Source organism: Trematomus bernacchii, unplaced genomic scaffold, assembly GCF_902827165.1.
Source record: "Trematomus bernacchii unplaced genomic scaffold, fTreBer1.1, whole genome shotgun sequence".
Classification (NCBI taxonomy): domain Eukaryota; kingdom Metazoa; phylum Chordata; class Actinopteri; order Perciformes; family Nototheniidae; genus Trematomus; species Trematomus bernacchii.
Window position 1 is genome coordinate 21,907,001 of NW_022987973.1, and position 15,776 is coordinate 21,922,776.

General features: G+C 40.0%; 1 protein-coding gene across 1 annotated transcript in view; it reads left to right on the forward strand.

Annotated features, from left to right (window-relative positions):
* Positions 1 to 663: 663 nt before the first annotated feature.
* LOC117471624 (non-muscle caldesmon-like) overlaps positions 664 to 15,776 on the forward strand; it is a 35,163-nt gene continuing 20,050 nt past the window's right edge. Inside the window, exons 1-2 of the mRNA XM_034116752.1 lie at positions 664 to 850; positions 9,590 to 9,730. Coding sequence (XP_033972643.1) covers positions 792 to 850; positions 9,590 to 9,730 — 200 coding nt within the window. The 5' untranslated portion in view covers positions 664 to 791. The remainder of the gene's footprint in view (positions 851 to 9,589; positions 9,731 to 15,776) is intronic.

Genomic DNA, 15,776 nt, shown 5'->3' on the forward strand with positions numbered 1-15,776 from the left:
ACAAACGTTACGCACTTCTTCCTGGAGATCTTACGACCCAATCAGTGAGGTTGCATGCTGTGCAAGATAAGGTGTCTGGAGAGGCATTAACTTTATTATAAGTTAATGTAGCATTCAAATAAGTATTTTTTGACTAAGACTATAAGTTGTTAATGTTGCTTTAGCGGTCAGGACTTTAGAGACATCAATAACTTCTCAGGTAAAAATTGTTTTATTTTTAACTGGTTGCTTTGTTGAAATAATGCAAATGTATTTTTTGTGTTCAGTAAAAAACAGCAAATGAGAAGATGACGCTGCAGCAACTGAGAAGATGAAGCTGCATGTCACAGTTGTTGTTGCATTTTTAAAGCGCAGTGAGGGAGTTTAGTGTTTCTTTCTCTCTATAATTAGCTGGAGTCTCGGAACGTGTTAATTAGATCACTGTATACTAACACACACTCTGTTACTCCCTCACAATATGAATATGGACAATATACATGCATATTATATTGACACTGAACCACTGTTATGATATCATCTTACAATCCCCTGGGTGAGTCACATGACCCCTGTTAGGGTGAGAGAGGGGGGGTCAAACGCTTCAATGAAAACCACATGGAGGGAGGAGAGAGTTGCGATCAGAGAGTGAGGGAGAGAGAGGCCAACATGAGCCACAGAGACACACGAAGAAGAACAACAGAGCAGCTGTGGGAAACATCTAAGGACCAGAACTAAGGTCAGACCCAGGACCAGAGGCTACCTACCGACCAGCACCAGAACCAGGCCCGCAGACCAGGAGCAGACCATCCACCATGTCAGAGTCCATCAAAAGAAAGAGCTCCAGCAGAGAGCTCCTGCAGAATCTCATCAGGTGAGACACATGACAATGACAGGTTTTACTTTCATTTTTCACCCATACCTGCAGTATAAAATTAAAGCAAACGTTTTTTGTGATATAAATTGAATTTGCTAAAGGTTTGCTCTGTGCAATTTGAAAATTGTTCACCACTCAGTAACTTATTTTTTTGACAAACAGCCTTCATAAGGTCAACATAAAATAATGAAACATGTATCAACCAGTGGTAAATACCTCGGCCAGATTGGAGTTTAAATGTAAATACAGTAATATAATTGAATATCTGTATTGTATTGTGGACGTTATGCATGCATAATACTCATTTAATTTGTGATACTTTAGGGATTTATTTTAATAACACTTAAATACTTTTCTTATATAATGTATTTTCTTCTGTATTTTGCTGCATTGACACTTGAATTTATCTACCTGTCTGTCTGTTGAATAAATACATGACTTGCATATTGATACTTTTTAAAAACATACACAGTGTTCTCAAAAGGGAAACAACCAGGGTCCTAGAATCAAACCATGTGGAACACCAGACAACATTTAAGCAAAGAACAAAGATACATAAGAACAGAGCACGTTCTACGATATAGTTTATTCAATTTTTAAGCCTTCGGCCAATATCTTTCCGAGGGGTGATTATAGTAAATGCAAAGATGAGTTTAACAACTCCAAAACAGGGTATACCCTTAACATCATCCATCAGATTATCAGTTATAAATAATCATGTTAAATTGATAGGTGGTGTAAACTGCCTGCAAAGTACACTGATAACATTTGTCTTTACAAAATGTAGTTTGGTTTCCAGAGCTTCACACCCACATTTAATAATTCCAGCTGTGTTACTTTTGAAACACTTAAGTGATGTGGGATGAATTGCGGATGTCAAGTCATTACTGCTTTATTGGTTGGAGTCTTCAGCAGTCTTGTGTATTGCTTTGAAATGCTTTACTTTTCTTTGGCACTGCAGCAACAGAGGTGTCGTACAACAGAGCTATAAGACAGCAGCTCTCAGCTGTGCTCCATTCCTGGTATACCTTCACTTTTCCCTCTACCCTCGCTCGGGAGAGTAACTCCCCTTCACCAGGGGAAGGTGACGCAAGACATATGTTTGATAAATTGTCCAAAAAGTGGCCAAATGCTGTCGACACCTAACTGAGATCTGGGGCCTCATTGATGAAGCCTTGCGTAGGATTCACGTGGGAAGGTTGCTTACGTAGGACAAAGCAAATAAATACGCACAGACATTTTCCGATTCATAAAACACTGCGTACCGGCGTAGGACTTGCGTGCGGCATGTCCTACGCCGGTTTCCCTTTATAAATCACAATCAACTCGAAATGCGGCCCAGCTTTTGCGGGTTTCACGTAACGCCCATATTTGCCTATAAATAGTCAAAGAAACGCCCCATATTAATATTCATTTTGACTGACTGCATGAAGAAGATCGCAGGAAATGACGACAGAACAGCTAAAAAAGACATTTCACACCGTGTCAGATTTTGGTTATTTTGGGAAGGTGGAGACACATCACATTGTTTGGTGGATGCAGTTTGAACCAGCATGGAGGTCGGATATTTTTTTATTTGGTGGTTTGTGTTCCAGCTGTCGATCAGCTGTGCGCAGCGTCTCCACTGCAGCCTGTGCATCTCAACCCCCCCACAGCAACTCTAGTTAAAGGAAATAAAACGAATGTGTTGAATTAGATCAGCTACCAAATCTACCAAACATATGGTGTTCTTAGTTTCCATACCTCCTGTGTTTTATGAGCGACTTATCAAGTCTTAGCAAACGGCATAGAACATGATTAAACATGATAGTGTAGTGATCACTGATGCATACACTGGGGTTACATAATCCAATCATGGAACTACAGGTTGGGGGTATTGTTTCCGCCCGGACACATATGTTGACGGTACCCTCCGGGGGTACCTACTGTGTGTCCTCCTCTTTCACTTTCTCTTCTCCTCTTTCCTGCAACCCGACAGCACGTCGATTTCTGCTCTCCAATAAAGAGAGATTTGCAACTCTGATACACCGCCTCCGCCTCCCTTCTCTCGGCACTACAATAGTATATAAAACCATGCTCGATCTATACAACCTATAGAAAAGCAAAACGGCCTCAGTTTAGACGTAATTCTGTCCTTCTGCATACCGCATCATTTATGAGAAAACATGTCATAACATATTCATTTATAAACGGTGCGTACGCTCAAAAGATGGCGTACGCCAGTTTCTACGCAATGTTTGCGATTTATAAAAACAAACTTGATGGGAAAATGTGCGGTCCTCCACGCAAACTCTGACCCATCCGTACGCACTAAGCACACAAACGGGAGAGACGAGAAACTGCGACACCGTTGGCAGAAGAAAGAATGGAGAGAAATATGTGGAAATAATACCATAAATAAAATGTTACCTCATGTATCATATGAAGAATTCATTTGCAAACATTGATTAAAGCCAATCTTAAAATGATTAAACAAATGCCTGTTTGCGAGTCCTCAGTGCACACAAAAACATAACTTGGAGAAATAAATATATACGGATATGTTATTGAAAACCACCTTGAATATGTTGTCTTAATGTTATGACATGTATTCTCATAAATGATGCGGTAAACAGAAGGACAGAATTACGTCTAAACTGACGCCGTTTTGTATTTCTATAGGTTGTATAGATACGAGCATGGTTTTACATACTATCATGTTTAATCATGTTCTATGCCATTTGCTAAGACTTGATAAGTCGCTCATAAAACACAGGAGGTATGGAAACTAAGAACACCATATATTTGGTAGATTTGGCAGCTGATATAACTCAACACATTAGTTTTATTTCCTTTAAGTGGTGGATATAGAGTTGCTGCGGGGGGGTTGAGACGCACAGGCTGCAGTGGAGACGCTGCGCACAGCTGATTGACAGCTGATCGACAGCTGGAACACAAACCACCAAATACAAAAAAATATACATTAATTGACTCCACTCTGCAGGGATCCCCCGATACTTTCTTACAGTTTCTCATCATGGGGGGGTCTCCTGTCCCCGGCACAAACACACTGACACACTGCCTGAGGAAGGTTATGTGTATTTTGTCATTAACTTTTTTCGCACCACTTATTTATTTATTGTGGTGACGATCCGACCTCCATGCTGCTACTCTGGTTCAAACTGCATCCACCAAACAATGTGATGTGTCTCCACCTCCCCAAAAGAACCTAAATATGACACGGTGTGAGATGTCTTTTTTAGCTGTTCTGTCGTCATTTCCTGCGATCTTCTTCATGCAGTCAGTCAAAATAAATATTAATACGGGGCGTTTCTTTGACTATTTATAGGCAAATATGGGCGTTACGTGAAACCCGCAAAAGCTGCGCCGCATTTCGAGTTGATTGTGATTTATAAAGGGAAACCGGCGTAGGACGTGCCGCACGCAAGTCCTACACCGGTACGCAGTGTTTTATGAATCCGAAAATGTCTGTGCGTATTTATTTGCTTTGTCCTACGTAAGCAACCTTCCCACGTGAATCCTACACAAGGCTTTATAAATGAGGACCCAGGACTCAATTCCCCCCATGCAGGTCACCTCGGCAAGTGGTCTGGCTGATTGGTTCCAAATCCTAGTGAGATCTGATCTCTGAAACAGTTCATGCTTACTGGCATGATCAGATGACAAAAGTGTATCAAAACCAGTTTTCAGAAAATATGATACTTATCTCATAGTTTTTTTTTTCAATTGTGTTCCAGAGTTATCAATCTAAATAGTGTCTTTAACCTCAAAATATACCCAAAGACATGCTTTTACATTGGTTTACAGTACCGTTACTCTCCCTCTTGACAAGGGGTAAAGGCTCTGGAATCTATCATCACAACCTATTTTAATTCAATCTCATTTGATCGTAAGCTTTTCTTTTCCTTTATACCCTTTTACTGTTTACTTCTCTTTGGACCTATTTTTGCAACTTACTCCAAATCCTCTCCTCTAACAGGCACCGGGAACCTCATTTAATGTGTTGTTTTCTGTATTTGCTTCTCTCTCCTAACTACTGTTCCCCATTATTTGTGAGTTTCTTGTTTCCTCAGTGATCAGTGGAACATTGCTGTGTGACTTCACTATAAAAAATTACACTCTGCTGCAGAGTTCAATGGCTTCTTTTATGGCTGCAACTTCCTTAATGGCCATGACATCATCTGGCTGAGTCCTGAATCCCCTCCTGCTCTACTACCCACACACACACAAAGAAAATGCAGTTCCCCCGACCTTCATTGCCTCATTGTGTAAATGGTGGAAAAAGTGATGCATATCAGACATATTTCCCCCATCATTTGGTCTTTTCACATTTGTGCTTCACAGCGTCAAGTTAAATCACCCAGCAGGCTCTAAAGGTACCTGGAAGTACACATTGTCCTGCAGAGACAATACCCTGTAACAGCAGTTATTTATTGCGTGAAAAAGTGGAGCAGTCATGCTCTATGTTATTGATATTTAACGTACTGGCATTTGATAGAGGACCATGACTTGATACCCTCAGCTGTCAACATATCTGTCAATCCTGTACAGGACTCTTTTTTACTTGCGGATTTGTTTAAAGATAGAATTAAGGATATTTAAGCCCCAAAATATTTAAAGGGGCACTATTGAGCTAATTTCCAGGTTCATGTTTGTATTTCTTGCCTCTACTATGACATGTTTTCATGATTATTGTTCAAAAAGGTCTTTATTTTTCTCATACTGCTTGTGCTGCAGCACCTCTTTTCACCCTCTGTCTGAAACCAGAGCCCAGTCTGCTCTGATTGGTTAGCTGACCGGCTCTGTTGTGATTGGTCAACTGCATAGTGATGTCCCACCCCTTAGCCTCTCAATATATACAATGTGTTGGAGCACTATACAAAGGAAGCGCAAGTGTTACGTACAGTATGGATGTCACTATGTCGCGAAGGTTTGTTGTGGCATTTCAAGCAGGGGGGAAGTGTATGGGAGAGAAACTCCCTGGGAGGAACTGGCGGTGTTTTATATTTTCTGTGCAAGAAACCCTGTTCCCTAGAACGTTGGCTCTTAATTATTTTTGCCATTTACACTGTGGTGTCAAACGTAAATCTGTGCCTGGATTATGTTCAGAGGCTTGTCTTTTTGAGTGAATGAAAAGCTACCGCCCTTGAGTCAGTGGTGGTCAGGGTGGATGGAGGGCGTGCAGAGCCCAGGCCTTTAACACCAAAGTGCATCCAGAGTCCTGTCTGTAATTTGGTTTGGCAATATGAGCACTTTGGTTTAGGTTAGGGAAAGAACGTGGTTTCTATTAAAAATTAATTAAAATGTTGTGTATCAAGTCACTGCAGACTTTTTCTGTATTAAACCAGATGACAATCTTTCCTTAGCATTACCTAAGCACTGTCTGTTCCAAAACATAACCATAAAAAGTTGAATAATGCTGTTAAAATGAGCAGATAAAGTTTTTAAAACATGCAGCAGCCGCGATAAGGTCCTTTGAGGATATCATAGTCATCCCTTGGTGCCTTTCATACAATAATGATGAGGTCCAGACCGTATCTCCAGTTGATCCAATTCCACCCCCAAAAGACGTCCAAAACATACTTCTCATCTCAGATCAAATTGATTTACGTAAACTAAAGGCTTACTCTTGCCAATATGTCTCTCTCACAAGAGATGTAGGTCACTTTACCACATGATACCGCAGAATGTTTGACTCACAGCCGTTCGTGGCCAATGTCCTCGCATACAGCCATAACAAATGACATCATCTGCATGGGCTTTTTATATTTGAATTATTTTTTTGCACTTTGAAGCAATGATTTCATTCAGCCAAATGTTTCATGAGCACATGTTGGGAGAATTAATCATATTTTCAAGGCAACTGGTCCGCATGTTTTATATATTTGTTTAACCAACATGCTCAAGGTTTTTCTTTTTTTTTTTCCTTTACACTGCTACAGTGTTGGGACTTAATTCACAATCTGCTTTTACCAGCATGTTTTTACCAGTTCAACCATGCAAACAAATGTATTTAGCTAATTAATGAGGCTTCAGTAGTCTGAGTTAATAAAACAACTCAGTAACCCCCAAAGTTTGGCTGTTTTAGTACAAAAACAGGGGACTTTGGAAGATAATTCACCACAATTAATTGATAACTGGCTTTTCTTAAAGCTTCATATTCATTTGTAAACTTTCTAATATGTATTCTGCACAGAACAAGAATTGTAGATTTTGTCTCCCATTGCTTATAATAGAAATGATCCAAAAACAGGAGGAATTGTTACACCAACAAAACCTGTTTCAGTGTTCAAAATACATGGTTTGGCCATCGCTTCTGTCAGTTACAGTGTAGAAAGAAGATTTGATAGCATAGAACGATATTAGATACATTTTTTGGAAAGCACCACAACATAAGTAAAAAAGCAACACAAAAAAATCAATTAGCTGCAAATGCCAAATACCACAAATATAAACAGATTAACATTAAGGATTGCAGATATGGAAATTGGCATGTAGCCATTTACAGAAAGCTAAAGGAGCTCCATGATTCTGACAATTACCAAATGCCATGACATCTTAGCCAGATTGTCTTAACTACTTTAATTGCAGTTAAAACAAAACCTGAGTGTAAAAAGTCTGCCAGTTTGTCAACTGTTTGGGTAATGCAATTAACCTTTGTCTTCGCTTTCAAATAAGTTTGGCTAACCCTACAGTATGTGTTATTTTGACTTACAACTGTTCTTTTTTTGCCCATTGAGACATTTTATTAAGATCTCAGCAGTTATGCATGAGTGCACAACGTTATCATGGCCAGATGTCTGAAAATACAGTGTGATTTAAAATTGTAAACTGTAATTATCCTTTCAAAACAATGACATAATGAGGAAAATGTGCTTGTAGCCAACCGACAGGTGCTCTCCAGAGACAGCTGGTTTCAAGCCAAGGTTCTTGTTATTACAAATGTTTGAGCAGATTTTCTCCAGAACTCTATAAGTATGGAAAGATGATGTTGCGGCTAGTCAAGATTCCAGTTTTTCTCCATCCTCCGTCTTGCTCCTCCTCCGTCTCTTCACCTCCGCCCCCTCTGTCTTTGTTTCTCTCCAGAGATTTTAATGAAGTGAAACAGCACGGCAGCTGGCTCCAGCTCCACCAGATGTGCTTGGACAATAAAGAGAGTGATTGTTATCAAGTCTCTTCTCTCTGGAAACAGAAGAGCTGAATGGGCTTTTAATAGAAGACAAGAGAACATCTTTTTGTTTCCTTTTGCTTTTTAAAATCCACTGAAAATCCCTTCTATATAAACTTTTCCATTGTAACCTTTCAATATTAGCAATCGAATAAATAATGTGAATCTGTACATGAGAGATAACATGGTTTTGATTTTTGATTAAATTGAATTTACCTTCATCTTATAGTGTAGCCCTCTGTCCACAAAATGTTGGTTTACTTAGGCTACTATTTTATGGTTAAAAGTCCACTATTGTTCTTTTTTAGGGTTTTCTCTTTCCTGTAGTGTGTTATAAAGGTTTATGTGCATGAATGGTCTGCAAAAATCCCAAAGTTCCCTCCAGAGGGAGTTTCTCTCCCACACACTGCGCCCCCCCCTGCCTGAAACACCTCCATTGGACTCCTTTGTTAACTTCAGCGACATGTTGACATCACTTTGTAACACTCATGCTTCTATTGACTTGCAACACATTGTTCATGTATATACGATTGACCAATCACAACAGAGGCGGCCAGCTAACCAATCAGAGCAGACTGGGCTTTGGTTCATACTGAGGGTGAAAAGAGGTGCTGCAGCACAGGCAGTATAAGAAAAATAAAGACCTTTTTGAACATTAAAGCATCTAAACATGTCACAGTACAGGCACTAAATACAAATATGAACCTGAAAAATGTGCATTATAGGGCCCCTTAAAGGTGGGGTAGGTAAGTTTGAGAAAACGGCTCGAGATACACTTTTTGTTATATTCCATGGAATGCTCTTAACATCCCGATAGCAATGAATATCTTAAGTGCTTTGACAAAAAATCCATTAAAAAATGTCATCTGTGGAAGTCGTAGTACTGTAAAAAGCACGACCAATCATTTTAGCCGGCCCGGCTAAAATAACTGGATGGCCGACCTGCCTGTCAGCCTTCCATCTGTGCACAAACTTATCTCGTGCCCTCATTGGTCATGTGCGCGTTCGTGTGTGTTGGAGGAGGGGCTCTGTAAGGAAGTGGCAGATTTGTTCCGGCAGTGTATTTTCAAATTCTAGCGCACTCGAGCTGGTTTCTCCAAAATTACCTACCCCACCTTTAAGGCTCCAATTTAAAGAAACCCCAATGCACTGTTGGGTTGTACACATGCTTCTAGCCAAGTAGAATCTAACAGTTGAAAGTTTGTCTTGTTTCTATTGCCGGTTATCAGCTTTATGGAGGATGAACTTAAGGTTTAGGGTTAGGGTATATTGAGTAACTGTCTCATCTGGGTAGCCAAACATTGGTCAAACAAACAAAAGTGTATTTTTTTAATGTCCAGATACTAAATGTGTCCGGACGAAGTTGGAAAAAATGCCCATAAAATTACGGACAAGACATCTACAATATATTTGTTAGATGGAATTGTGCAAAAGTCGAAGAAAGTTGTATTCAAGGTGTTTTCCTTGGAGACTCTACGATGTTGGAAGGCTCCTATGGTATTCAATTAGTGTTTTGGGGGTGTTTTAAGAGAGTGGTGACAGCCTGTTAATGTCTGTATTGGTTACAGTTTGACTGCCCAGCGGAGCCAGGAGGATGCTGAGGAGGTGGAGCGGGAAAGAAGGAGGAGAGCCAGAGAGACGCAGAGAGGGGAGGGGAGCACCTCTTGGCCCGAGCCCCCGCAACAATCAGAGCGCACACAAAACACCGAGTGAGTAGAACATTCAGACACACAGATTAAAGAGGCCCTTTTATGCTTTCTTGGGGTTTGTCCCTTTCTTGTAGTGTGCTATACAGGTTGCATGTAAATGGTCTGCAAAGGCGTAACATGATGTCACATAGATAGGCCAAGGGGCAGGACATCTCTATGCGATTGACCAATCACAACTGAGCCAGCCAGCTAACCAATCAGAGCAGACTGAGCTCTGGTTTCAGACAGAGGGTGAAAAGAGGTGCTGCAGCACAGACAGTATGAGGGAAATTAAGAGCTTTTTGAACATTAAAGTATGGACACATGTCACAGTAAAGGATACAAAATACAAACATGTACCAGAAAATGAGCAAAATAGGGTCCCTTTAAAGCAGGGACACATTCAAATACATGCACGCGCATAGATTTCTGTCAAAGAGTTTCCATCTCTTGTCTTTATGTTCATTTTCTCATTATTGCGCACAATGGATCAGCACTGTTCTATTTTAAGTTCTTTTTTCAGGTACAATTTCTTAAGGGTTACAGGGTCAAACTAATTTAAAAAAAAAATGTTTAAGTGAAAGCTGGAATTCATTTTGAATAAAGGTAATAGAGCGCTCCTGGTTGAAGGTGGACATTGAAACTGGCTGCTGGCTGTAGCTTTACATTTGCCATATAGTTTGGTAACTTTCTATCCATCTTTTAGTGAGAAATCCAAATCGCAAATTCTTGAAATGTCAAACGATTGGTGTGCAGATAAGTAAAAGGTGTTTAGTGAGAATAACATCTGGATTGTATCTCTTTAACTGTGCTACTGTAGATGTGAGGCCTGTGTTTCTGATGTTGGAGGCTGGGCGACCCGTTTGTTTGTGTAAACTGTCCTAGATTATTACAGATGAGTCTCCATTACCTGCAGGGCTGATTACAGGGGAACAGACGTGTTTGTTTGTTCGCAATCAGTAGGTTAAGCTCAGTGATGCTGCAGGTGAAGGCGCTGAGAGAGCTGCAGTTTGTGTTCCACCAGTCAGCGAAGTGACGTCTCTAAAAGGAAAATGTCTTCCTCACCTGAGACTGTGAGCGGCTGAGCATGCTCATTTACAGCACCTTGAAGCAGAATGCAGTTCGCTCATTAAATACTCCACTGTGAACTGGTTTAGTCATCAGCTTAATGTTTGATCCTGCCTGATGATGTGAATATTCTTTATCTACGACAACAGGGACACTGATGTGCTGTTTACACGGGAACGAAACGGGTTGTATCCGCTACTTTTCTCTTTCGTATAGCCCGTTCGTTCACACGAGGCCGTAACGGAACCGTGGAAACGGACCCCTAAAACGATAACGGGTCCCAAGGTGGATAGATCTGCGGACGGAACGCTCTGAGGGGGCAAACAGCTCCTCTACCCAACCCAGTATCACGGCAAGACGTGAACATGTGACGATCTACCATGCTGGGAGACGTGAATATGTCACGGTTTCGTCCCTTCAAACGTGACAGTTACACGGTATTGTTAACATGGCCCAACCAGTGGAGAAATACCCGGAAGTGCCAAGCAAATGGTCTACCGCGCCTATTGGTCGGTTTTTATTGTCAAAATGAGATGTTTTTAATTTATTTTTTAATCGTCACACTTGATTTCGCCGATTTTCTTGTTGCCCTAGCTGGTCGACACCTCTTTTAGGAGAAACAAAGGCTACATTAATGTATTAAATCGATGTTAATCCATGTGTGTGGATCATAGACTGGTGTGGATGTGGAATTAACGGACGTGACGTTGTGCGATTGCGTTGCCAGGCAACGCAATTTACAAACTCTTCAACTACAACCCTAATTATATTTTAAAACATTTTAGAAGGCCTCACGAAATACTTTAATGTAAATTCAAATGTAAATGTGAAGGGATGTGTGTAATGTGGTGATTGACATTATTCACCCACAGATCTATGGGTTGGGGTTATTGTTCCGCACGGACATTTTAGTTAACCGGACTTACTGTTGATGTGAAATCCGAAAACATTTTTTTAAATAAAATAATACTTTATTCCGAGTTTGCTTACTTTTCTGTTTGGAGGTCATCACATAACGGCATTGTAATACACGGTTCGGCTGCATTAAATATTACATATCTGCCGTAGTTCTGTATTTATAGATGATGAGAAGACTTCTGGACAAACAGGAAGCACTGCCGCCAAAACTGAAAACGTGACGTGGATCATAAATATATCAGCAATTAAACAACATCTTACATTTCTTTTCACACAATAAGTCTCCTTGCAGTATCAATACTAATTCGGCTGACTTTTATATTTGATCCAATTGGTAGATAGGCTGTATTTACACCATAACGGTGCACAGCTGATAGAAAGGCACATCTAGTGGTTAAAGCACGTTATTGAATTGTATTATTTTATTATTTTTCACAAAAATGAAACCATCAATAGCAGAAACAGTATTAACTGTAAAACACCCAAAAAAAAAGATCATTAGTGGTTTTGTTTTATATATATTTTAAGGATAATAATAGCAATGTAACACTGTCTATGACACTTACTGTATAACACTGATTTGAAAAACATAAAGAAAAAACTAATTCACTGCCCTTAATAAAGTATTTAAATATACATTTCAGGTGTGCTGTTTTGTTTAGATCATTGACATCTGGAGCTCTTTTAATGTCCTTTTTGATTATTGTTACACCAGGTCTTGTCAAAACCTTTATTCCATATTCAATATCCATTACTAAACAAAACAGCAATTCTACTCCACTACAATTCAGAGGTTAACCTGGTATTTTTACTCCACTACATTTATTTTAGTTACTTTGCAGATTCTGATTAATGATGTGAAATATAAACAACCCTTAAATCAGGCTTTAGTTACACCTGAGTAAAATTCAGGGAAAGGTGATTGTCAAGTGCCAACAATCAGGAGAGATATTTGATAGTTGCTGCTTGAGAAGACTAAACATTTATCTGCAGATCCCTATAAAGTATATTCATTACTCGTTATTCTCTACTAATAGTTAATTAAAGACTGTATATAATGGCTATTTTGCATATCCCTTTCAAGATTTCAAGATTTTCTAAGGTTCATTGACATATCATATACACAACTAATTCAATAACGTGCTTTAACCACTAGGCGGTGCACACAAGGTACACACAGCCATAATAACTTTGTATTATTAATGTAGGACACTTGTGTATGTATAACATCTGAAGATGTGTAGTTTTATTCATGTTTTCACATAATTGTACAGGATATTGCTATATTATTTCACATGTTTTACTTATAATATCTGATTTGTAAAACATCACAGACAGAAAGGTATATCCGTCATTTAACAGTAAGCTATTGAAATTCTGAATCCATAGATGTGTCTCCCATCACCCAAATCCCCTGACTATTCTCTCAACTCAGTATTTACATTCTTATATTCAAAGAAAATCAGTAATATCTTTAAAAACGACAAGTCCTTTTATATCAGCTGTGCACCGTTATGGTGTATAACGTATTTTTTTTTTCGGATTTCACATCAACAGTAAGTCCGTTTAACTAAAATGTCCGTGCAGAACAATAACCCATAGATCCGTGGGTGAATAATGTCAATCACCACATTACACACATCCCTTCACATTTACATTTGAATTTACATTAAAGTATTTCGTGAGGCCTTCTAAAATGTTTTAAAATATAATTAGGGTTTAGTTGAAGAGTTTGTAAATTGCGTTGCCTGGCAATGCAATCGCACAACGTCACGTCCGTTAATTCCACATCCACACCAGTCTATGATCCACACACATGGATTAACATCGATTTAATACATTAATGTAGCCTTTGTTTCTGCTAAAAGAGGTGTCGACCAGCTAGGGCAACAAGAAAATCGGCGAAATCAAGTGTGACGATTAAAAAATAAATTAAAAACATCTCATTTTGACAATAAAAACCGACCAATAGGCGCGGTAGACCATTTGCTTGGCACTTCCGGGTATTTCTCCACTGGTTGGGCCATGTTAACAATACCGTGTAACTGTCACGTTTGAAGGGACGAAACCGTGACATATTCACGTCTCCCAGCATGGTAGATCGTCACATGTTCACGTCTTGCCGTGATACCGGGTTGCCTCTACCACAACCATCAGCAACAAGCGGACATGGAAAACTACATGAACTACATGTTGCTACATCCACCGCGGAGAATAAACAGAAGGGCAACTAGGCAACCATGGCAACCATGCTCGGGGGTCTTCTTCGCTGCTTTTGGTGTATTTTGTGGCGGAAGTACAGCTCCACTTACAGGCCCGGCATATGTACTACAGCGTCTCCAGCGGGTCGAGCGGTCTCGTGTGAAGGGACACGTTTTTTGAGCCGTATCCGTGTGAATGGAAGACTTTTTTGATATCGAACTCGGTTTGTTTGCGTTTCGTTTGCGTTTGCGTTCCCGTGTAAATGGGGTCTGAAGCTCCAAAAACAAGTGTGGTTGCCAAGATGCTCAACAATAGAACTGAGAATTCAGAACAACATTTTTTAATTAAAAGACAAATTAAGCCCCAAGTCTGTTTTTCAGGTCTCAGGCTCGAAAATGACATTCCCAGAACAAATGACTATATCTTCACTTCTAAAAGGGGTAAATTAATAATCTTTTTTCTCAAAGCAATGATAAACCTGTGAGTTGGATGTAGAAGAGTCAGAATCAATATAGACTTTTTTCATTTTAAAGTAAATTCAGATTGAACATAGTAAAAAAAATGAAATTATAGTGTCCGTCCAAAGAAAAAACATTACTTATAGTGAAAACCACCCTTGATAGTAGACTAAAAGCTTTAGGAATCCAAACTATAACATATAATAAGTACCCTGTATCAAGATTGATGCAAAACAAGTGAAATTTGAAAAAAGAAATATGGGTGTATTTGCCATATCTCTGGCCCCCCTCGGTCGATTTTGATGATTGACACCTCTTTTGAACCGTTAGAGCCAATAGAATCGAGGGGAAGTTCCTAAAATCCATCTAAACATTGGTGAATGAGTGATGCGCAGCCAGCACGCCCAAAACCGGAAGCTGGGTTGTATTCCTCACACACTCTATATGAAAACAACAACAAATCTCTGTTTTTGAGGGGTTTTGACAAAAATGGAATGATGGATTATCAGTAATCATTTCAAAGTGACACAGACACATTGGATTAACCTTCAGCAGTGTTTTTATCGTTTTAATGCCATAGAACACAACTTTTGATCAGAAATCAGCAAAGATAAGACATATTTGCCGTTTTGGCTCAGTAAAGCTACACTGTGTGTTGTCTGGGTTTGCCTGAGCTGCCGCGAGATTTGGTCGCACAGTGATGATACTTATACCGCTAGAATCTGTGGAATCTCAGCTTTAATCTGATATCTTGTTTGTGCAGATCCGATGAGTAATAAAGTATGTATACCGTGAGTTCTGTGCTAAGTGTGTTAGCATTTCTTCGCTCAGGGCCAATTCAGAGGCTCGGCGTTAGAGTTGTGTTTTGTTTCGGTAAAAATTGTTAATATTGCCTGATAGCTAAGTTTCTTCCCGTTAAGTAGGTATGACACATTCATAGTTTGTTAAATGTTAAGAAGCTCTCAGACGCTGTTTCTTGCAAGATGTTGCGTTTTGCCCCCAGTACCGGGGGCATGGGGCTTAACTGGTTTAAGGAATGTCCTCATCCTCTTCCCAATCTCCAATAGCTATAAGGACTAGACTTGTGGAGGTTGCAGTTCGAGCAGAGGGCCCTAAACTTCCTTTTCCCTGGCCACATCAACAAGCTCTGACTGGGGGATTCCAAGGCGTTCCCAGGCCAGCAGGGAGATATAATCCCTCCACCTGGTCCTGGGTCAGCCCCTCGGTCTCCTCCCAGCTGGACGTGCCTGGAACACCTTCCTAGGGAGGCAGCCAGGTGGCATCTTTTCTAGGGGCTCGAAACCCCCTATACTCGCTCCTTTTTACGCAGAGGAGCAGTGGCTTTACTCTGAGTCCTTCTTGGATTACTGAACTTCTCCCCCTATCCCTAAAGGAGTTGCCAGCTACGCTCCAAAGAAAAC